General features: G+C 45.2%; 1 protein-coding gene across 1 annotated transcript in view; it reads left to right on the top strand.

Annotated features, from left to right (window-relative positions):
- The window catches only part of RELN (reelin), a 1440257-nt gene that overhangs the window by 884062 nt on the left and 530638 nt on the right, over positions 1–25557 (top strand). Inside the window, exons 18-19 of the mRNA XM_085653954.1 lie at positions 1715–1948; positions 2545–2706. Of these exons, the coding sequence (XP_085510080.1) occupies positions 1715–1948; positions 2545–2706 (396 nt within the window). The remainder of the gene's footprint in view (positions 1–1714; positions 1949–2544; positions 2707–25557) is intronic.

Raw genomic sequence — 25557 nt, 5'->3', positions numbered from 1 at the left:
AGGCCACCATCCCTGTGAGTGCTAGCCATTGCTAATGGGGTCGCAAACAGCTGCGGCCGCTGCAGGTAAGAGCGGTGGGGCAGTGGGATCGGCAGGGGGGCGATTTTGAGAGACGACCACAAGGGGAAATTAAATAAATAAACAATTTTCCCTCATGGTCGTCTCTCGAAATCCCCTCCAACCAGCCCCACCGCTCTTACCTGCAGCGCCCGCGGCTGGTCGCAAATTGCGCCTGCCTCATTAATATTAATGAGGCATGCAATTTGCGACCCCATTAGGAATCACAAACAGTGTCTGAGACACTGTTGTACATCCCAATTTGTGAGTCGCAAATGTGACGCAATTTGCGAGTTGCAAATTGGTGGGTCGTACATCTGGTCCTAAGGACCTTATGTACTAAGTGTACTCCAATTCGGTAATTATCAGTGTTTGCAGCCACTAAAACACTTTTTTAAATGTTCTACACTCATTCAACAATTTGGGACTGTTTTTTTTTAAAGAATTGCTTTTTGGAAGGGGCATTTTATGGGTGTTTCTTTCAAATATTCCTTAAGGTATGTATTACAGTTTTCAGACTGAAATTTAGCTGCAAAACACTGATATTTTACCATCAACTCAAAGGAGGTAGTTACCATTTGCAAACGGGAATGAGTCCTCAAGAGACCTTTTTCTATTTGTGAATGGTGAAAAATCATTTTTTAAGAGTAGGCAGCCTAACCTAAAAAGAAGTTAGTCAATATTTTCATTTTCTTTTTTTTTAAACGCATCCCATTTTACTTATATAAAATTGTCTGCAGTTAAATAAAAACAAAAATTGTTTTTTTTAAAACAAACTACAGACATGGTGGTCTGCTGATCCCAACAGGCCACCATGCTTTTGATTGCAGCCGATCATTGTGGGTCGCCTCATTAATTTTTATGAGGAAGTTTTAATTGTGACCCATTATTATTCTGTATTTTATGAACTAACCTATTAAAATAGATTAGTTCCCAAACGAATAATGCATTCACTAATTGTTGATGCACAAATTGCAACCCCTTTTACCCAGTCTGTTCTTTTCACATGAAGCCCTATATTATTTCTTGAAAGTGCTTAAAGCATGCATGTAGTACAAATTGTAATTCAGCTCATTCTTTCAAGGACAGGGATTAAGGCAACACGTTAGTTGGTATTGTGGGAAGGTTGCCGGTGCATTATCACTAAGTAATACATCACTGCGTGAAACCTCAAGGCTACCAGTTATTTCATCGTGGGGCAGAAAGGCTCCAGGGTGGGTATTGGTTGTGCATATTGAAGATTTTTTGTCATTAGCAAATGGCTGGTAGAGGAAGTTGCCCTTGCTGTTGGTGTTTAAGAGTGTGCAGAGACTACTGATAAAGAGTACCCTTGAAGCAGGTGATTCCTGAGGACCTCTTCGGAATCAGTCAGGAAGAGGACTAGTTGAGGATCTATAGTTGGTTATATTGGAAGGTGCTGAGGTATCCTTATCTTCCATTAGTTTAAAGTGGTGATGAAGCAAGATTTTATGATTTAATGTGCTAAAGCTCATGCTCTTATCTTCTTCCAGGTTTATGTCCCTGCTCTGTTAAGATTCAGTTCCCAAAGAAGAAGCTCAACAGTATTGGGTTGAGATGTTTGTGATTTTAGTGGCCAAAGTTTAAAGTTAGTATTCAAAGCGGGTTCAGTAGTTGTCAAGTGTTGTTTTCTTCGCAGGTGTGATCCGGGCTTCTCGGGGCCTGCCTGCGAGATGGCGTCGCAGACCTTCCCCATGTTCATCTCGGAGAGCTTCAGCAGCTCGCGGCTGTCCTCGTACCACAACTTCTACTCTCTCCGCGGCGCCGAAGTGAGCTTCGACTGCGGGGTGCTGGCCAGCGGCAAGGCCCTGGTCTTCAACAAAGATGGCCGGCGGCAGCTCATCACCTCGTTTTACGACAGCACGCAGTCCAGGTGGGGAGCAGGAACACTGTGAGGTCTGACGGCATGGAGGGGCTAGAACAGGCCTGTCAGTTTTTGGTTATGTGTGTCTGGTTTTAATTTGCTGTTCTTTCTTTAAATGAAGACTGCTGTTAAAAACACATTGCTTTGCTTTTGGCGCGTAATCCAGATGATGCAGAAAAACACAGGGCAGGTTTGCTGTGAGAGCTAGGAGCTAAGGCGGGCTAAAGGTAATTACTGTTCCGACAGGCTAGGAAAAACGTGAAACATTAACATTAGGAATGTGTGTCAAAACCAACAAGAATGAATGATTCATAAGGTTTTTCTTCATTTGACAGCTTCTGGCAGGTGATTAGATCTGTTCTGCATCTTTCCCTCCCCCAGTGCCTAATGAATAATTAAAGTCTGTCATGGCAGACGTAGAAAAAAGAAGTGCCACGTCTGCTAACCTGGTTGGAAAAAGGAAAGACTGCTGTGTGAAAGTCTTAGCTGCTCGCTTTATTAGGCCATGTTGATCCATTCTAGATGGCTAAACTGATGGGTGCTGTGGGCACAGCTAGAAATGTAACTGTTGACTTGTCCTAATGGGTTTCGTACGTACTCTCTAGGTTTCTGCAGTTCACGCTGCGCCTGGGAAGCCGGTCTGTCCTAAGCACATGCAAAGCGCCGGACCAGCCCGGAGAAGGCGTCTTGCTACACTACTCCTATGACAATGGCATCACCTGGAAGCTGCTGGAACATTACTCTTATCTCAACTACCATGAGCCAAGGTACGTGGAGCATGGTTTTCGCAAACTGAAGTGCGCAGTGAACCTCTGGCCATTCTTGTCCATGTTCTACAGCGTCCATCTGCAGAGAGTAATGCAACCCCTGGTCACAATACCTCACAGATCAAGAAATACGGCTGTCATTTGGTCACAATACGACGTTGACTCTAGACAACATCAAACAAATAATATGGAGGCCACCCTATGCAATTTAAAACGCCGTCATATTTATTTCATATAACAATCATATAATGTAGGTCCTTCCAAACCTTGGTCTTGCAGGACTGGTTTGGTCCCTACCTGCAAGTTGCAAAGAAAGTTAATCCCATATATCTGTCACAAGCACACTAAAGAGGAGAATTGGCAGATTAAACATGTTTTGGATTAACCTGTCCTTGGGAGATTGGTTTAAAAATGGCAGGACATGGCTGTTCTGAATGGATTGTACGACGCTTTGGCTGTCCAGTGTCGTAGGGTTGAATTGCAGCCTCTTGGTTCCTTTGCATTGAGCAAAAGAATTGTGATCAAAACAAACATGGTGAAAAACACCAAAACAGAACCTTTGCATGATGCTTCTCATTAATGTTGTTCTGAACACTCCAGATTCCCACCAAATCCTTTCTTAGAGGCAAATAAATAGCTGTTACCTTCCTAGACTCTACAAGCCATGACGATAGAGGAAAGGAGTCGATGCATCTGCTCACGTGTCCAAATATCTGGGGACAGTGAAGTGGCTTTGCTGCATGGCTCCTAGAATGCTTGCCTCGAGAAGAGGGGGGTATATCCGCTAAGGCCTGCAATGGAATGCAGCCATGGGCTACTTTGTAGAAGTGCACCACAAAAAAGGGATTTGGGTGTAGGTGTTTCGAGTTTGAGTGGGAGAATGTGAGAACGAGTCGATGGTTCCATGAATGGATTCTCGAGTGAGTGCATAGTGGATGAGTAGCTCAGTGCAAGGATGGGTGGGGAAGTGGGTGCCTAGATGGGGAGTTCTTTGGCCAGCGTTTATTCTTGTTATTGTTTCCCCATCTGGTATTTATGTTAAGAAAGTCTACCCACAGTGATACCGAGATCTGCCCTCCCTTTTATTACAGAACCGTGAATGTTTTCACTCATATTAGTAATAAGGGACCGATGGCCTTTCAAGCCAATGGTGAGAGACAAGCAGTTCACACATTTCAGGAGGACCTGCCAGACACTCGGTGGGACATCTCAGGCAATGACTGCAGAAAAATGAGTGCACCCCTCACAGTGCGGATTGATCTCTCCGCTACATGAATGAAATGGCCCTATGCTGGGGCATAGGCGAAACTCCATGTGTCATGGATGGTAGTTGCATTCAGCCAGCGCTGTGTGAATACGGACTGCTCGCTGTGTGAATACTAACTTCAACCGAGGGCTGGGGAGGCTGATCTTGCCCCTCTCTGTCTAGAATGCATACCCTCAGTGAGACAGCTAAACCTTTCCTTGGATACATCCAAAAAGGTATGAGAGGAATATGAAAGTGACCAGAGAAATAAAAGGAAGGAAGGGGAAGCTGGAAACTAGACAGTAGTTAAGAACACCTCATAATAAGTTTCAAATGAAACCGACATGATTAAAACTTTCGAAAGTTAACTCCAAGTTGTAAGATCTCACGGCGGGTTGGGTCCACAAATCTCTTAAGCAATGGTGAGCCACAGTAGCCTTGCATATCTGGTTGAGGATATTCTAATATTAATTATTGGCCTCCTTGTAGCAGTCTTGCACTCATATAACCACAAATAATGTAAACTTACTCACATGGTTATATTATTTTGGAGGATTTGATATTATTGATTCTGTAAATCTTTGCTTGTTTTAGTTAAGAATTCGGTCACCCAGTCATATCATACAAAAGTCACTGTAAGGTAAGTGTATAGGTGAAGCAAGTGTATGAGGTGAAGTATAAAAGATGGGCAATAAAAAGTTCACAGAGTAACAGTCTAAATAAGGTAAAAAGCTTATTAACAGCAATTTGATGTGACTTGATCTGCGTGGGGTTTGAAAATGTATTTCTGTATTTTTGGACCTTCTGATGCTTTCTGCAAGGTACAGTACAGCGCTTGCTCCAGCAACCTCGGACAAAGTAAATTTCTACCAAAGGTTCTGCAGCAAGTTATCAAATTGTTGATAAGAGAGATGGGAAAAGATAACTTCAGTGACAAGAACCAGTGCTTAATTTGAACCGGTGGTTGCTGGTGGGCCACACCAGCACTAATTTTTTGCCACCTGCACTTATTTTTCCACATCAGACATTTACCGAGAGCAAGAGAGAGTGGAAAGATGGAGGAATAAGAAGATGAAAAAACTGTCACAAAGGGAGAAAGCAGGAACCTGCAAAACTGAGATGAATGGGCAGATAATGTATGGTAGTGAATTAAAGAGGTATGAGGGGGATTTAAGACTATGAAGGCTTGGTATTCAGTGTGCCAACATTTCATAGCACCGGCTGCGGGCTTCTGCGCAGACCTTTGGCCACAGACACTCATTCTTTTGCAAACTCTGACAAGAACAGATGGAAAGAAGGTTTGCAGGGACGGAAATTTAAGAGGCAGTGGGAGTTGAGTGGCTTGTATGGGACTCACTGCAAAGTGAATGGTCCTTTGCCAGCACAGGAAGGGGCATTTCTTGAAGACTAACTAGGCAATCTCATTTGGACTTCAGATAAATGTAGATCCGCAGCAACGGATTAGAAAACATATATCCGCATTTATAGAGATGTATAAGAATGTATGTAATGTTGAGGTCTCGGGGGACCAGAACGCACATGGGCTGCCAGTGTTAATGCTACCCAGCAGTCGCAGTCATACTTACACAGATGAACCAAAAGGAAAAACAAAAGCAGCACACAGAGATTTGAGAGTATGGAGGGTCTGCCGATTAGGTTGTCATGAACACAACACAAACCAAGTGTTCACACCACCAAGGAAATAGCCAGACGGGCTCATGCTGGCACCCAGAGGTGCGAGCCTCAAGTTTGCATGACCCAGTTGCACCTGACCAGACCTTACCTGTGCCTCACTTTAGCACAAATAATTATCAAGCAGGAACATGCTTAGCTGAAAGCTGCTCCATAAAAGCTGAAAGCTACCAGAGCCAGTGTAACCCCCTAAGAAATGTGGCAGTTAAAAGAAATGAGGTGATTTGATTTTTCACCCGAAAGGATTACACCACAAACATAAAATTAATTGTTTGTGAAAAGAAAGAACATTTTTTAGACCATAATCAATATTGTAGAATGTGTCAACGAATGGAAGCACTTTAAAACGACGAGATGAAGACACAAGAGAGGAAATTAATTTAAAAAAATGGAATGCAGATCAGTATGCCCGCTGTTTCATATCAATGAGGTTAATAAAAGGGTTGGGTGTGTTATGGGTCTAGCTAAATTGGCAACAGTCCCCTGTTGGCAGTTTCTGTTAGGAATTGGGCTGCGCTTGGTGCTGGCACAAATAATATCGAGTAAGTATATCTAGTTCCTGAGGACCTCCTTGACTGAGGCTTCAACAAATGCTGAGACCACTTTCATATGAGATCCACATCTCTACACTGCTCCTGCATGAGTTTGTGTTAACTACACCTAGAACACCAGATGGCAGATTTGAAAAAAGCACATTTATTAAAAAATTATGAAAATGTGTCCAGTCGCCCATTTTTCACGGCTTTAGACCACAGGAGCAGTTTCACCATTCAGTGTAGAAGATGAGAGTCCCATGTAGTCCATACAAATAGCCTGTTAGACTGGAATACTACATACAGTCCATAAGGCTTCCAGGTATGCCTGCAACCCAGGTGACTTTAAAGGAACAATGACTGCAAATGGTGCTGACCATGAGGGGCTATAAAACCAGAAACGATCTATAATCCACATATTGGGACACATAACTTGACGACAAATAGGCTCTCATTGAGCATTCAAGGTAGAGTGGCTTGAGGTCCGTCTTAAACCTAACGCCACACTTCACCCACATCTCCGGGCAAACAATTCACACTTTCGTGAAGACCGTCACATCTTTTTAACATCTTTGCTGCTTGCAACTAGTTATATTCATCTTATTAAATGCATCACGTTAATCAGTTTACCTTGAAATAGTGAATAAATATGGGATATGCTCTTCTGACAGCATCACAATTGCTAAATTAATGTAATTTAAAGGTAGCCAAGGGTATCCCCATCTTCTTTTGGCACCCCTAGCTCTGCCTTTGATGTCTCTTTTCTCAGCAGTGAAGGGAGGGGCCAAAAAAAAGTAATAATATACCATCTGTATTTTGCTCATGCCCTCAGTATCCAGTAGCAAAGAGATGGACGTTGACAATCTAAAAACGTAGCACAAGAAAATTAGGTTGATCATCCCTTTGCTGTCTTTTGGGTTTAGAGGGTTTAGAGGGTGCAGGATGTCACTTCCACTGTCCCTGACATTTTGGTCACTCCGCATCCAGGCCGTCATTACAAGTTAATGACTAAGACCCTTGTGTACGAACACATTTTAGACACAGAGTGGGAAAAAACACATGGGTACATCAGGCCCTAAATTGAGATCCCTTTGCAAACAAGGGTTTGTACAATGATCAGAATTGCTTGTTTGTGTGATAATCAGTGATTGATTTGACCCACTGGTTGCTTGTGGGGCACAGACACTTATTTTGGGGGGCTGAGACCTCATCAAAGTTTGACCCAGAGCAAGAGAGAGAAAAATATAAAAGGGAGTGGGGGGGGGGGGGAGACAAAGAGATGGAAAAACAGTGACAGAGAAAGAAAGCTAGGATGAAAAAAAATCTGAAAGAGTGAAATAAATGTGCAGGGAGTGCCTGGTGATGGGTGAAAGAGGCATGAGGTATATCAGGACTATGCAGCCTTGGTATTAGGCCCCAAGACATTTGATAGCACCATAAGCTGGATTATGAGCAAAACACTTAGGGGCTGATGGACAGTTTGGTGGAGAGCGTACTCCGTCTCAGTGGCAATGCAATATCATCTCCACCAACATCACCCTATTTAGAGGAGGGCAGACCTTAATTATGTCAATGATGAAACCTATTCCAGCTCTGCTGCCGGCATACTTCTTCGATGGCCTGATGGACTACAGTCTGTCAGAGACTAGCCATCCGACCACTCACCAAGTTTGCAGTGGTTGACCAAATGGCTTTTTTTTGCTGTCCGTCACCTCCAGGTAAAATCAGATGGTATGGAACTGTTAAAAAAAATAATAACCACTATGCTGTGGGAGAAAGCTCCCATGGTGTGGAGAGTCATTAGTTTTCCATTTTTCAAACTCAAGCTCCGGCTTTGGGAGTTCGCTTTTGAAAAATTAAAACTGTAAAAGTTAGGCAGATGGCCGTCCTATTTGACGAAGCAGTCTGTCAAACTTTGACATTAGCAGAACCACTGTGATAGTGGCACCTGCCACTGTTAAGAGTTGTCCACAGTGCTGGTAGACAGCTCTAGGTGTGACAGGCCAAGGCCTCGCAGGATGGCGGGGGTAATGCGGTGTGTCAAAACATGATGCAGCATGCTATGTCTCATTTCCTCGTTGAAAATTCGGAAGGGGAGGTATTTACTACAAATGGGAAAGACCTCACTGAGATGGAATAGCACTTATGATAAAAACCCATTCACATTCTGCCCAACTTGTAATGAGGGTGCCCAGTAGTAAAAATTGAAAACATCACAATTTAACTCGGTAATGAGAGGTGAGTCTTTTTATGTATATTTTTTTTTTTTGCTTTTTAAGACACTTCAGTTTATTTTCAATTTGAGTCCAGCATACATTTTTGCCGTTCATTATGTCCACATTTTATATATATACTAAGACATAAAAAATACTAAGTGGTAGCAACATCCAGATGCTTACTGTCTAATGAACTCTACTGTTGAGGTACATACTTCTTATTGTCTATGTCAAATTATTGCTCGAATAGAGCCTTATTTTAAATAAAAAATAGTTTTACAATTTCCTTCACTTGCCAAAGTTTTATATTTTGACCAAGGATGACTGCAGGGAAATTGTGTCTGATTCGTCATTGTTAGAAATTGAGGATTCTGGTTAGCAAAGTATACACCTTGCCCTAGCAGGAGCCACATTCCTAGTCAGGGTAAGTCAGATACACAACCTAAATTAGCCTGCGCTCACCCTCTGGTAACTTGGGACAGAGCAGTCAGGTTTAACTTAAGAGGCAATGTGTAAAGTATTTGTGCACACTTTAATTACAGTAACACAATGAAAACACCACAAAAAGCCACCACACAGTTTAGAAAAATAGAGAATATTTAGCTGAGTAAACAAGACCGAAACAATGAACATCCAATAAGCAGAAGTCAAGATGTCAATTTTTAAAGATTAAATTGAGGTCACGAGGAACCTGGGAAAATCCGAGATAGAGGGCAGGCCTTCTATAGTGCCTATGCAGGGCCAGCTGGAAAAAGTACCTTTGTATGGCACAGGTGGCGATTTTGAAAACTTGATGCATCGGTTCCAATTCATGCAGTCGGGTCGATGCGTCGGAGTCCAGACTTGCAGTCGGTGTTAAAGGATCAGCGCTGGGTTGAAGTCGAGCCTCACAGAGGTGTCTACCGATCAGTGCTGCATCGTCATAGAACCTTGCAGTCAGGACCCGCGTCATTGTCAAATCAGCACTGCGTTGGTGGGCACTGAGTCGGCTCCAATCGGCACAAAGGGATCACTACGTTGTTTTTTTAGAAAATAGCTGCAGAACCCACCTTGCAAGACTGGAGGGGGCAAAACGTTTGGGGGTGACCCTGCAGAAAGGGCCCGGCCCAACAGTCAGAAAAAGCAAAAGGCTGTTTTTAGGTCTCGCCTGAGACAGCGCTTTAGCGCTGCTCTGGCGAGACTTATAGTAAGCGAGTTTTGGAAGTGCAAACAGTGCTTTTCAGGCCGCCAACTACAGTGCATGTGCTCCGGGCATGCGCACCATTTGGCAGCCTGAAAAGCACTGCCTGATCACTTCCTTTGATGTCCTCAGTGAGCCGCGCGGCCACGGAGGACATCAAAGTGCACACCATTTGCACTGTGCCCGCCCCCACTCCCTCCTCGTAAACTTCAGTGCGCGCTTGTTTTGTGAAGTGACATTTTGAAAAGTAGTTTACATTTTCCTTGACCTCCTACACATTTGCGAGTTAATCCTCCACCACCAAGGAAAGATTTGCATTCCCTCAGCCAGAAGGAACAGCGAATGAGACAGACGTGAATGTGTCGTTTCCACTTCCGCTAGCCAGCTCTCCCCGCCTCTTCTTGAGGGGCCCGCCTTCCCCTTCCTTAGTTGCTGCTGAAGCTCCGGGAGGTAAGCGCGCATTCAGAGTGAGCAGTTTCAGGGGAAGCCCGCTCCTCCAAACTTAATAATATTAAGAGGCAGTTAAGGCCACGAGAACTCATAGCCGTCATCATTTTTTGTATGTGAAGCGCTTTTTCCCAAAGTACCTTGCAGTCAATGTATCATTGCCCACTTTGTATTGTAAACGCCGGCAGGTCACGTGACGTCTCGACACGTAGCATTTTAAAAATGCAAGAATTTAAAGACAAACTCTCTCTCTCATTCAGAATTTGAGTCAGCAGCAAGTCTTTCTCGGAAAGTGCTAAAATATTTCTCCATTCCTGGCTACGCTTTTGCTTGTCAAACCGCTTCCGTTCTCTTGTCCCTTGTCCCTATAGTACCAAAAATTCTTCACGTCTCTGAGCTAAAAATGTAATTATAATCGTATTTATACAGCTCTTACTACCCCCGCCGAGGCGTTAAAGCACTTTGCGGTGAATAGTGCGCCACTACAGAGCCCACAGTTTGTGGCGATTGTCCACGCTTTAGTTTGTTACATTAGCTCTTTAATGCATTCTGAGAAATATAGGTTTTTTTTAAAGTAGGGATGAAGAAATTCACCAGATGCGTTGCCATTGTGATCTACTAATACTACAAGTCATTTTCAAGGAAGATGCTATTAACAGTATTTGGCACTTAAATTGATATTGGCTGCCAAGTGGAAACGCGTGTTCTTAGACAACTTTTCCCATAGATTTCTGGACAACAGAGTACTTCTGCAGTTTTATAGGATGAAATATTAAATAATCCAGTTTGCATGTATTTGCGACCCTCAATGAAAGTCCTTTGCACAGCCTTCACGTTTTTCCAGCACCGTGTTCGAGTAGGTAATCCGATCCAGGTTTTTATTGCATTCTGGGACTTGTAGTTCTGATTTATTGTGAAATAAATCACTACTGAACCATGTACTTATGCATGCGCCTCGCAGTCGTTGAGAGCGCCAGTATTTACTTAAAATGTATTCTGGGCTATAACTTGTTACCGATTATCAGATTATGAACAGTAACTCAGATTGTGCAGGGTTACCAGCCTCATTGTTGGTTGGTTGAGTATTTAGTATTTTGTCACAGGTGAGTTGTTTTGCACAGGTGGCAACATGATTGGTCACGTATAACTCTCAGATCATTTTACATTAGTGTCATAAAGATTTATTGTGATGAGTTGTTTTTCATTTGTATTCAGTTCTTCATGGAATGTCTTTCTTGTTTCTTTAAGAGCTGTCTGTCCCACTCGTAGGTCTTAGCAGTAGGGTTACTTAACAGTTTTTAGTTCTCGCCTGGCTATCGCGTAAGCGATCGCACAGCGAGACTTATGTAGGGGCATTCCATTTGCCACCAGATACTTCCTGCGCGTGCGCCGCCTCACGCATTCAGAGAGATTTAGTAAGGGGCACAAGACCTTAGGAATGCTGCACGCCGCACACTGCTACATGCCACACACTGCTGCACGCCACACACTGTTGCACGCCACACACTGTTGCACACCACACACTGCTGCATGCCACACACTGCTGCACGCCACACACTGCTGCACGCCACACACTGCTGCACACCACACACTGCTGCATTACACACTGCTGCACGCCTCACACTGCTACACGAAACACTGCTGCACGCCTCACACTGCTGCACCCCACACACTGCTGCACGCCACACACTGCTGCACGCCGCACACTGCTGCACGCCGCACACTGCTGCACGCCGCACACTGCTTTTATGCGAGTTTATGCTACTGACATTGTAAATGACAATGCCTTTTATTTGTTTTAAAACCAAAACATAAATAAAAGGCATTGTAATTTTACAATGGCAATAGCTCAAACTCTTATAAATGCGAGACCTATTGCATTGCAAATGCTTGTTTGACTTACTATTGAACCTTGCCAAATCATTTGAGGTGAGTTAGAGAACCGTTTTTTGTTTCCAGATGCTTTAATCAGTTCAACAGATTTACAGAGTTACTGTCTGGAAAACTGTATAACATTAAATAAAAAACATTTTCGTATTTAAATATACATAGCATCCGAACGTTTTGTGTTCACGTAAAAGTGGGTGTTTTCAAATATATATGATGCCACGCCTACCCAGCATCCAAACACAACACATCATTTGGGGGGGGGGGGCTCTTGCCAAGAATCGTAGAAAATGATGCAAACACTGATAGGATAGCCACCTTCCCTGTGCGCCCTAGAATCACTCTCCCCGGGCCGGCGCGACTCCAGGAAGGAGGCGGAGGAGGGGGGGGGGGCTGCGATGAAGCTGCGCGCAAGCCGAGCTAATGCGCTCTATCACGATGATTAAACAGCGCGCAGACGGCGTCACCTTGGGTACTGGTCCCCGTAAAACAGAAACATTTTTTGTGCGGGTGTGTAATTGAGCTAGACGGTGGCGGCATTCTGTAATCACATTGTCGTCAGCTATTTAATTAATCTTCAGTCACATGAAAAATAATTGCGCGTTTCATGTTCTGCTGGGAAAACACATTTAATCTTGCCCACCGTTTGACAGATGCATTTTTCATCTGAGCGAGGGCTGTGGCTTTAAAATAGGAGGCGCGCGCCCATCGAGAGTGATTGCGGGGGGCAAAGGTCTCCCAGCATGTGAGATCTTTAAAAAGAGCCCCTATGGCAGAGCGAGTGTTTCACCCCACAGCAAAGAAGGGAGGGGGGCCTTCCTCTCTACCACAGGTCCAGGCCTTCCTTTCTCTCCAAACTCATCCCAAATATTTTTAAATCAAAGAGGGAGCGCGCATTATACGCTCTAGTGTAGCCACCATGAAGGAATACGAAGATCAGCCGAAAATTAAAAGCGTAAAAACATATCTTTTTTGAGAGTTATAAATGAGACATGTTGATAGTGCGCCTTTATTGCCACTTACAGAAATATGATCATTAAAAGCAAGTGGCTAAAAATCTGCAACTTTCCAGATCACTAGCAGTGTGCCACATTTCAGCCGTGTGCCACATTTCAGCCGTGTGCCACATTTCAGCAGTGTGCCACATTCCAGCCGTGTGCCACATTCCAGCCGTGTGCCACATTCCAGCCGTGTGCCACATTTCAGCCGTGTGCCACATTCCAGCCGTGTGCCACATTCCAGCCGTGTGCCTCAGAAGTTGAAGATGCTTTTCAGAAATCTGCGATTCTCCTCTGTCTCCCCATTATAAAAAAAAAATATCGATTTAGTCAGTGTTAGAAATTAAGGGTTTCCAAGAAACCAATTAATATGGAAAGGACGCTGAGACTCAAGCCAAAAATATTCCTTGAAAGCTTGATAAAGAGTGAAGAATGGCGTCTCACACGCCACCGACACTTTGGTACTGAGCCTCGCCTAAGGCTTCATTTGAAAAATCTGTGGGGGCAGATAGGAGCCCAAGTGAAATAACATTGAAATTCAAGCAGTTATGAAATAAAGCGATAAACATATAGACATAAATACAACATATCACAGTATAAAGCTAAAAACAACAACATTTTAAACAAAACTACTGCTCCTATAATAGCTGAGGTGCAGAGTGGGATCCAGGCAAGGTTGAAAATGGTAATAATAACTAAATCGTGAGGAATAACTTTCATTTTTAGCAAATGTTGGTTCTAACAAACCTTATGGTCGATGTTGCTAAAGCACTCTGCACACTTATCAGCAACCCCATACACTAACAAAAACCTCTGGTAGTGAGTGATTTAGGTCGTCATTTTAAAACAAGTGGCAACATGACAACCGCCAAAGATCAGTGCCTATCCTGTCCACCCATTTCTTGCATCTTCCTTCTCACCCTGTCCACCCATTTCTCGCATCTTACATCTCCTTTTGAGTACATGTGATGGTGGTTTTCCCAATTTCAAAGCCACTGCCCCTGTTCCTCCATTGGAAAAAACCTGCTTGGTGAGTACAACACATGCAAGGCCAGAATCCCCCTCTATGGCCATGCCTGCCAGTGTTTTTTACTGCTCAGGTCCATCCCATAATCCTGGGCAGTTCTGCACAGAAAAAGTACACAACTGTTCCCCACGCACCAAGGAAAACCATCCAATGCATGTTGGATATTATTTGGTTTATTTAGGTCTTTGGAAAAAAACATGAATGCTGGCAGGGTCTCCATGTCAGACATGGTGTTGTCTTTTCCTCTCAAAGCATCCCCCACCATGGAGGCAATCTGATTGGCTTCTAAATGAACACCTTTGTCTTTGGCACATATGAAAAAGATCAGAGCTGGACAACCTCCTCATCGAGTCCCACGCTGTGCACTGAAGCTGGATGCAGTTGGGTTTGCTTTAGTCAATAAATGAGGTTACAAGAACATTGAAACATTTGCAGCCTTTGAAGAAAGGGCTACTTGTGAGGAGCTTCCAACAGAGAAGCCAGCTGAGGGTCCGCCATTAGAAATCAAACAGTTCGCCATGCTCTTAATTAATTAGGGTACCGCAAAGTGGTCAAATGGGAACTCTGCCAGTTGTTAGCAAATGTCACACTTTCACCTACCACTCAAAAAATACTCTGTAAGAGTTTTCTTAAACCAACTACAGATGAAGAAAAGAGCACTCTTACTGGGTTCTTACATGTTCTTGCCAGTACCTACCACAATCTCAAGCGCTGCAGGAATGGGTTGCCACTAACCACAGGCATATTTGTCAGGTAGGACATGAACCTCCCAAGAGCAGTGTATTAAAGACTACTCAGGAGTCATGCATGTTGAACTCAGCTCAAAAGTGCTGCAGATATTGAGGAATCACAATTTTTATGGAAATGTAGAGTAGCATCAACTACCTGCATGGCTGCTTTAGCTGATCTGTGTTCTCATCTGAATCCATACATGTATCCTTGAGCAAGACCTTTAGTCTTGATTTCCTATTTTCCTTGGGAAGCGACCGCTTCTCAGTTAGCTTGTTCAGGAAGAGTCAGTGGATTATCAGACAGAAGGTGGTAACATCTTCTGGCTTGCTTCAGTCTTGAGGAAAGATGCCTTGGGTAAGGGAGGTGATGATATTCAGCAGTTGCATGAGTGCTTAATGGAGAGTGAACTCACTGTGGCTGGTGGTATTATGATGATGCCATGTGATGTGACAGTGAGAGTCTTTTAATCTTGCTGTTTATGAGCTTATGGCAACCCTATGAGAATGACAGCCTGCGTTTTGATGAGCAGACCTTCATGGGTGCATGATTGCCCATGTTTGCTTGGAGTGTGCATTTGAGAGTATCGAATTGAGGGTTGACATTTGTAGAGGGACAAAATATGATGTTGAAAGTGTTAGGGTTTTGTTGCAAATCTTTGATTTAGCAAGATTTGAAAAAATTGCCTTATTGCTTAGAAAGCTGTGGCTGCCCACCATGAGATATGTTTGGTGTGCAGGAGCTCACTGCAGACGGTGACAACACCGGTCCAGTCCAGGCAGGTGAGGTCAGACGTAACAAGCAGATGTGGTGTAGGGTGTTGCCTTTATTGTGAGTTTGGAATGTGACAGAAACACATCTTATGATCTTAAAGTACCCATCATAGGAGGCATAATACAATCTTCTGACCTCTCTGTCCCCTACGATCCCCATGAAGATTGCCAGTGATGAAGGCCAATGCTTAGGCAGCTGAGCACCATGGACCAGTGGACACAGACAGCTCATTTAAGGGAGTTGGATGGGGTATTATGAAGTTATGTGGACAGTTCTCTTTTCTGTTTCCATGAACATGTCCTTGGAAGTGACTTTCATGCCATGCTATCAAGCATTCTGCCATGAGAATTGAGTGGACTGCCAGACCCTTGCCTGTGAGATGACTAACCCCCAGGCCCGCTTTATCTCGATCATTCCAAAGAGGAATGAGGATCTGGCCTCTCGACCAACTCTATGGTGGATAGGGAGAGACCATGAGGGGAGGCATTGTGTCCTGCACAAAAGTGTGGGTTGGGAAGAAGGAACAGCAGTGGGGAGAGGTGCAGGAAAATGAAGCTGGCAGAGAAGGCTTGGGGCTCCCCACTGAACCTAAAAGGTAAGCAATTTCAGGACATTATAGGGGCCCTCTCGTAAGAGACAGACCCATATAGAAATAGTGCCTGGGAGATCATAGCTAGAACTGATAGGTAGGCACTGATTACACTGGATGCAAGGGAAGAGCAGGCATGCATCGAGAGAAATCAATTGAATCCATAAAATGTACTTTTGTATTTAGACTGAAGCTTATAGAATTTTAATAGCATCCCATTGTAAAGCATTTGTAGCAGTGCAAACATTAGTAATGTTCTAATACTAAGCACGAACCTCTTAGGTCCTGATTACGAGTTTAGGTGCTAAATCTTGCACCAGATAAATAACAATGCCATGGGTACATCATTTATCATGTGCGATAAATAACACCTTTATGAGTTGGTAGGATTTTTTTGGTATCCAAGAAAATTCTGATCTGATAGACTTCTAGATGCAGATTCCTTACCTTAGACTCATCCCTAGGCATCAGACTGGATCAGGAAAATATTTGAGCAGTACTCTTGCTCGCCGGTAGGTGCCATTGTTCGGGTCCACATGGCATCGTCTGCGCCCGAAGTGACATGTGCTGTATCTATATAGGTGCCACCTAAGCGTGCTGACATCAGTTCTTACCTTTCTGTGTTAGATAGCGCTGATTCGGTATATGCAACCCCTCAGGCACTTTTTGACTGGCTTTTTGTGTCTTTGGCAAACTTTTTTGAGGTCTCTCCTGATGTGTAAATATGTCACCTAAGAAACCAGCTGGTTTCAAACCATGTGTGGCCTGTCACAATCAGATGGATGTTGGTGACAGACATGGTGACAGACACCCACTTTGTGTGTTTGTGGTGCTAAGAGTGGGACCACGACTCCAAGGCCTGTGAGGACTGCCACACCATGCACCCCAAGGTGCTGAGCGAGTGCTCCCTCAAGCTCCTTGCCCCCCAACATCGGTTGACTCCGCAACGCTTGAGATCCCATTTGCGCGGAAGGTCCTGTGACCGTCACAACGGTCATCATAGCACTCAGAATCGTTGTGGAAGTCGGGTAAGTCCCACAAACACAAGAAGGCCAAGAATTCGAAAAGATCTTCGACTTTGCCATGTCCATCAAAGTCTTCTGACGAGACGTGGGAGTGCTGGCAGCCCAGGCTCTGCGAGTTGGTGGAACCTGAACCCGGGTCCATTCCGTGCTTTCCCGGTTTTCCTGAAGTGAACCCCACCCTTCTAGATGAGTTTTATGAGGCCATGCGCCTCAAATTTCGGTGGCCCCTCTTGAGCACCTTCCGGCCCCATGGGCGTGGAAGGGGCTCCTACTGAATACATGCCGGCAGGTTCTCCCTCTGTGCCAGTTGGGCACCATAGATCTCTTTCTGGATCCAGAGCAGAGCCGTTGGCGAGACCAAGACCTTCATCGATGCCCGCTCCAGTGCCGACCCGCCTAGCCAATACTGCCCGTTGATTATTCCTGACTCTAACTAGGAGCCGGAGCAGTGTCAACCGACACTCACTGCAGAGCCGACCAGGTATATGCTTCCTAGAGCAGAGCCAGTGCCTTATTTTCTTAATAGAGTTTGAGAGGTAGACAAATGGGAGGGTCTGTGGACCTTTATGATTACCAGTTCCCGGAAGAAGAACAGGAATAGGTCAACTGGTATGAGGAACTGGCAGAGACCAGTGGGTTAGAAACCTCACCCGACACTGGCCTGGTCTCTCCTTCTACCATGGCTACAGAGGAGAGAGTTTCCTTTGCATTGGTGGTCCGTAGGGCAGCTGAGATTTTGGACCCTCAGTTGCCCCCAGTGGCAGTCAAGAATAACTTCAGCATCAGGGAAATCTTTCCGTCATGGTTCAGATCTCAGAGAGAATGGCAAAAGTTTTGCAGTGGTGGCTAACTATCCATGATTGGGTCAATGGCAAACTTCTCTCCCTTCCCCAACAGAAGCTGACTGTAGTGACAGATGCATCACTGCTGGGCTGCAGCAGCCCCCTGGGAGAGGTGGTGATCAGTGGCCTTTGGTCTCCAGCCGAATCCGAGCTCCACATCAACCTATTGGAGCTCTAGGCGATTCACTTGGCACCAAAACCCGTTCTTCCTTCGATCAAGGGAAAACTTGTGCAGGTGTTCACGGACAACACCACTGCCATGTGGTATTATAACAGATAGGGCGGGGTGGGATTGTGGATTATTTGGCAAGAGTCCAAGCGTCTCTGTACATAGCTGGAATGCCAGGGCATTTCTCTTGTGGTTCAATACCTGGCCCTCTCTGAACGCCAGAGCAGACAAACTCAGCCGCAGATGCCTAGCGAATCCCGAGTGGTGTCTCCATCCAGAGTGATGTAAGGTCTCTTTCAGCAGTGGGGAGAACATTAGTTACATCTGTCTGCTACCTCTGAGAACACATAATGTCATCAATTTTGCATGCTGGCGTTTCCAAGGCGACTCTCGCTCAGAGATGCTTTTTGTCTCGAGTGGATCTCTGGCCTCCTGTATGTCTTATCGCCAATATCACTCCTGCCCAGAGTTCTTAAGAAGATCAGGAACGACCGGGCCAAAGTCATCCTTGTGGCTCTGGATTGGGCGCAGAGTCTGGTATACCGAGTTGTTGAGCATGACCTTCGTTCCTCCAGTCAGGCTGCCTCTTCCGAAGGATCTTCTGTCGCAACAACAGGGAAGGGTTCTGCACCTAAACCTGTGCACTCCCCACCTTCATACGTGGAGATTGAGCGGCTACCCATTCACCTACCTTTGGGACTAGTTTGTGTCATGGTGTGCTTCCCACAGCATTGACCACCTTTCTAGATCCCTCTCTCTAGTTCTATTGTTTGCATTCTCCTTGGCCCAGCAGGGCTCTGCTCTGGGGTCAATTAGGGATTACCTTTCTGCCATCTTGGAGTTTTTGAGGTTGCCAGATCAATACTCTCTTTAAGTCTCCCATAGTGGCTAGGTTCCGTAAAGGCCTGCAACATATGTTTTTCCCTACGGCATTCATAATGCTTCAGTGGAACCTCAATTTTGTTTTCACTTTTCTCATGTATACACCATTTGAGGCTCTCCAAAGTTGCCATCTTAAGCCATAACATCAGCTAGGATGGTCAGCGAATTAGAGGCACTCTCGGTGTAGCTTACTTACAGCTCTTTCTATACTGATGAGCTGATTCTCCGGACACGTGCCTCCTTCCTGCCAGAGCATGTGACTCCATTCCATGTGGGTCAAAGCATCACCCAGTCCGCCACCTTTGGTCCACTTCATCCTTCCAAAGAGGAGGAGAGACCCCACTGTCTCGATCAAAAAGAGTGTTGTCGTTCTACTTTGACCGCACAAGAGAATCTGGATGGACAATTGACTCTGTGGGCTATGTTGGAGCAAAGAAAGAGAAGGCAGTACAGAAGAGAACCATTTCACAATGGATTTGCCTATGCATTAGATCTGCTAAACATTGGCTAAGAAGCAGCCCCCTGAGGGCTTGCAGGCTTACTCTACCAGGGCCAAGGCTGTGACCATTGTGTTAGCGCACAATGTCCAGGTCCGAGACATCTGCAAGGCAGCAAAGTGGCCTCACTGCACACTTTCACCAAGCACTACTGCCTGGACAGTTAGGTCAGTCATGACAGGCACTTTGCTTGTTCGGTCCTCCAGGACTTACTAATATAAATTAGTTTTGCAGTCTTACCTCTAGAGAAGTATTGCTTGGGTATCTATTCTAAGGTAAGGAATCTGCTGCTAGAATTCTCTATCAGATAAACAAGTTACTTACTTTGAGAAGTTGGCCTGGTATATGCCGACCACTAAGTAAAGTGGGCACCTTGTACCAGTCCAAATAACCGTTATTGATGATCAGGTTAAAGACAACCTTTATTGAAAGCTGTCCTAGTGGTAGCTATGGAGAGCAGCCTTCAGGCTAAGTCTCGAAGGAATGTAGAGCATCTTGTTTTACCAGATTAGAACCTCCTGAAAGACCAAATGAAAGGAGAACCACACACGAGATATATCAAATATATTTATTTATTACTAAACACTCTCTACTAACCTCTTTATGAGATTAGAGAACAAAGCACACAAAATTAAATCACTAGAACAACAGTAAATAGCACAATACACAGTGGACTCCAGGGGGAGACCAAACCATATACTAAGAAAGTGGTATAACAACCACGACTTGACTAGACACAGTGCCTAGAGCACGTAGAATCACTGGGACACCAAGGAACCACCCAAAGTAGTGACACAGGGGACCCACGCAGGACGGGTGCAGTGTGTGAACACAGGCGCGAGCTCCGTACAATCCTATTGGAAAGTTGCAGTTGGAATTTTAAAGATTTAGGACACTTCGGAGAGGACTTTAAGCAAACCCTTTCAAACATGGAAGGTTCTAAGGCCAGCACCCTTGAGAGTACCGAGATACCCATGTTACCTATCCCAGAGGAGCCGGGTGCATAGGGGTCAAGTGATGTCGGGAACCTTCGTCGGTTTAAATGGCGTGATGCGGAAAAGTGCTGCTGCCGGGAAGATGAAAGGTGTCCGGTGGAATCCAAGCCTGGATCCACGGTGAGAAGAACCTGAAAACAGAGGGGATAGAGTGTGGGTCACTTCACAGTGACCAGGGGCACGATAGACGAATGCCCACCGATGTCGGGTGCTTCAGGTGAGAAGATGCGATACTTGACTCTGCAGCCACGGGGACTGGGAGATGTCGACGATGACCAAAGTCCAGAGGTGAGCTGTCCCACAAAGGATGTCAAGTGCTGGGGGGTCAGTGTCCGGATTGAACACCAACAAGCCTTGGCAACTGTAACCCACGCGGGCAGAGGAAATAAGCTTCGGTGAGGACCAGCAAGGTCCTTGGGACTCTCCAAGCTATGGAGAGTCAGGGCACATCTAGAGCAACCAGGAAAGCCCACTGAAAGTCAAAGTTACCTTCACAGGGACCCACATGCCAATGGAACAGGGATCGCGAAGGGACCTCAAGCTGAATCACAAAATACCAGCCCACGGAACACTCGTGGAGTGTAGGCCAGAAATCTTCAGTGGAAGTACTGCTTGGGATAAGGACTACAAGTAGCCCAAAGCACAGCCTCAAGGGTCGCCGCAAAGCATATGCTGCTGCAAAAATACACGGTGCACAGGGGTTCCGTTTGCACGGTCCCCACGAGGGATACTGGTCTCAGAATTGCTGAGAGGTCAGATCAACCTCAGGGATGCTCGGGAACCTACCTCCTGTGTTGCAGAAATCTTCCGAGCCCTCAGGAGCCCGGGACAAGCAAACCTGTCAGATTCGTTAAAGGTGCCTGCCTTGCAGGGGAGTAACTCCTTTACTCCAACGGAGATTCTTAAGTCATCCAGCATAGTGTAGATCGTCGAGGTACTTGGTTGCTGTAGCAGAGTTTAGTCCAGGTAAAATCTAAAGTCCTGTAGTCAGGGGTTCCTACTTTATACCCATGGAAGGGGTGGGACAAACTCTAGGGACCCACCTATGGGAGGGTCAGGGCAGAGGGGTGGCTACACCCATATCCTTTGTCCAGTTTTGAGCCAGAGCAGGAGCAAATGGCTCCTGCAACCGGTTTGAACTGGACTATGCACAGGGACACCAAATGTGCCCTCAGTGCAGACTTCAAAGCACTCTCAGAGTGCACCCACCCAGCCCCAATACACTAACTCCTGTCTGGGAGGTGGTCACACCTCCCTCCCCTGCTCGAGCTTGGCTCAGCAGCAGGAGGGCAGACTCGTGTCTGTGGCTGGCAGCATCCATTTTGTGATGCCCAGGTCGAGAAAGCTGGTACCGGGTAGCCCGGTGTGTCACATATGTCCCTCTAGAAGGGTGGAATCATACCTCCCCCGCCAGTTACTGGCGGGAAGGTATGATTCTAAGGTGTTTGACACCAAACACGACATGTTTCTATGCAGCCGTTTTAAAGTTAGCATTTACCGTGAGTTTATAATGCACTTAAAAATACATGGTTGGCTGCATCACAAACAACCCCAGAAAATAGGTTCTGAAGGCTGCAGAGGAGCTCTGCTCATGCAGGTGCACCCTCTCACCTAAAACCCAGCAGCCTGCCTTCAGGATTGATATGGCCTGCCATAGGGATGACTGATAGGTTTATATGAGCAGTGATTTAGAACCTATATCTAAGTAAGGGGTGCATGCACCACCTTACACAGGTTGCAGTAGCAGACCTGTGGTGGCAGTTTGAATGGTCTCCCAGGGGTGGCATAATACATGCTGCAGCCCCTGGGAGGCCTCTGGGGTACCTATGCCCTGGGTACATAGTATACCATATACTAGGGACTGATAAGAGTACCCCGGAATCCATTCTGGGGTGTACCTAAAGTACATGCAATCAATTTAGAGGGGAAAGTAGCTAGACTGGGGTCCTGGATAGCAGGATCCTAGTCAATCGAAGTCGAAAACAGTGATACATCAGCAAAAAGTGATAGTAACTATAAGAAAAGCAGATCCTACTCTCCTACACTTACCTTCTGTTACACCTTATCTGGTAGAGACTCTATCTAGCTACAGATTCCTTACTGACCCTCCCATCCTCCCCGTTCTGTGAAATAATTACGGTGTAGGGAACACCCTTTTAAGAGCCGTAGATTTTCATACCAGTAGTTAGTGCTCATCATGGTTCTGTTCTCCTGGCATGGAAAGTCAACAAAGTAACTTACGTCCACCCACCTACGTGGCACCTATTCAAGTATCATACATGTCACTTCCAGCGCGGACGACGCCACACGGAACCGAACAACGCCAACTACTGGCACCAAGTAGTGTGGCTCAAAAAGTTTCTGGATGCAGTCTGGCGCCTGGGGATAATTCTAGGGTAAGGAATCTAAATAGAGTATTTACCAGATAAGACATTGCCGTAGGCAAGTAACTTGTTCTCTAACATTAATGCTAAATTGTTTAGACCCAGGACAAACTTCCTCTGCAGCATAGCAAAATTGCTAGTATTTGGAGTAATTTCAAGTTTCTTCATTCACCACAATCGTTCCTGCATACAGACCGCACTATTGATGTTTAATTGGAGAAAGCGCCATGCTGTTACTTTGACAGATCATGGTTTCATAGTCAGGCGCTGTGGAGCTTTGTCAGCATACTCTAAGTTGAAGTCAAAATGATGCAAAGCAGTTAATCAGTTTATGGGCGTTTCAACTGTTACTGTCCAAATAGTTAGAAAGATGCAAGATGGTTTAACACTTTATTGTGTTTCTCAGCTATTACTGCCCAATTCTGATGATAACCCTTGAATACTGCTTCATTTAAAAAAAAACAGTGGTTTCTGATTAAATGTAACCTTTAGTTTTTAGAAATAAATGTGCTTTCTGGTGCAAATTTGTAAATTTATTTTAACTGCTAATACTTTTGGCATGCAGCTGTCCAGTTTGAGGGGTAGAAGAGCCCTTGGTATCTTAGTTACATGACTTCAGCTGCTATGCTGGATGTGAGAAGGATTTACTGTTGATTTATATAACTTTGTGTCCGGATTAAACAGATTACACTATGGCGGAGGAGCGTTGCCCCCCCCCTCCCCCGCCAGCAGACAAAAAATGAAAAATAAAACGATAATAAACCTGTTTTTATTATTGTTTTATTTATCTCCGTAGCATTGTATCTAAGGGCTGGAACTATGGGGATGACAGAAAGAGAGGGAGATGCACAGTTGTCAGTCCGCATTACAATTTGGCCGGCCATTTCAGGCTGGCCAAACTATCATGCGCACTGAAGCTGTCTCCAACGCGAGCTATGTTGCCGGGTTGGTGACAGCAGGAACAGGCTCCCGTCTACCTGGGAGCACACATTCAGAGAGGTCTGGCCATTCCTGAAACTGCTATCCGCATTAAAGAAACGTCAGGACATTGTGGGAGCCTGTGCCTGCATGGCACGGAGCCAGAGGGGAGCTTCAAAGGGGAGGTAAGTTCTTAAAATAAATATATGTATATATGGTTGTCTGTCGTCCCTGTCGTCCCCTCTCCCCCGCCTTGCCACTTTGCAAGGACACGGCCCGCTAATGCAGTGTACTCGTTCACTAACGTTACCAATTACATCTAGAGAATCTTTGCAGGTCAATCAATCAGGAGTTTGTTAAGCGTGACTCAAGGCGCTAGAAGGGGGGGGGGGTGCAGGATCCATTCCATCAAGGAGGGGGTCTGTCTAAGAGCCAGGTTTTGAGGTTTCTTGCGAAGATGAGGAGCGATGTTGTCTGTCTGAGGTGGAGAGGAAGGGCATTCCAGGATTTGGCCGGTACCATTTTGCAGAAACATCTCCGGGATAGATTTGACTGGTGCTGTTACAAATTTGCACCGTCATTTGCACAGCTTGGAGTGCAAAAAATCGCATATTAAACCAGCTACTCAGTTCGAATTTCGGTAAAAAACGTAAATGCAATATTGTGTGAGCATAATGCACAATGCACACAATCCACCGCCATAGCATTCAATGTAATTCGGCCCCAGCAGACCATGTGTGTCTTTTGCTGTTATTGCCCCTAATGTCCAATGGAAATGAGATATAAATCTTACATGTGTTCCCAAGCACAAGTCTGCTGGCACCGCCGCCATGACAAAGCCAGTACCTATGCACTCCATCTCTTGACCGATAGCACAGGCACTTTGTGAACTATGTCCATGTTTTGTCATATCATACTTCAAAAGAAAAGATTGATTTACTAGAACTTTCCATTATCCACTTCCAAATTGCTTTTACGGGAGCCATTTTACAGCACGTATGTTTTTAGAAAACATGAAAAACGACCATGAAGAAAATTCCAGAGGAGTCCATTTGCATCGTGACTTCGAATTGCATTTATTAGTCTAAGTTGTTTGTTTTTTTTAACCTGAAAAACGGCATTTTGTGTTTTTTAGGTCTCGGCCTGGCAAAAGCAGCGCATGCGCTGCCATGCCATGCAGAGGACTTTTGGAATCGATACGATTCCAGCGTGCAGGCGGGGAGACAAACGAGACAGAAAATGTGCACGCGGGGATTGGATGCTTTACTGGCGGCGTGATACACTGGGGACGTTTTTTTCGCCACCAGTAAAGGCAGTCCCCGCGTGCACATCTTCTGTCCGTCCCATGATGGAGCGCGCTTGTTGTACAGTGCAAATCTATCAATATAGGTATCTGTGCGATTTACATTTAGGCAATTACGGGCATGAATGTATCGAATAGAGTATCAAGCATTATAAGGGATTGATAAACACATGTCTAGCATAGAGTATGCATAAGGGGCGTGATTGAGACACTATGAATCCATCTGTCTTTTCCACGGAGCTTAGTAATATTTCATTCAGAGTCTCATAAATCAAAATTAAAATATTTTCAATAATGATTATTAACAGTAAGATCATGGTTGTTACTCGCTTATCTTAAACAGCCAACAAGCATTGACAACCCCAATAGTCCTGGCTGGTTCTACGGGTGTGTCAGTTGTTGCCTTCTAACAGCAAGCTCACATAGCAACCAAAATGCCAGTCGGGGGCACGCTGTGGGAATCAAGGTCATTTCTTATACTTGTTTAAGCCCTGCGGTTAAGTACGAATACAACCGAA

The sequence above is a fragment of the Triturus cristatus genome, chromosome 4_1, assembly GCF_964204655.1.
Source record: "Triturus cristatus chromosome 4_1, aTriCri1.1, whole genome shotgun sequence".
Lineage (NCBI taxonomy): Eukaryota > Metazoa > Chordata > Amphibia > Caudata > Salamandridae > Triturus > Triturus cristatus.
The sequence above is the reverse complement of the archived record's forward strand: the minus strand, read 5'-3'. Positions and strand labels throughout refer to the sequence as shown.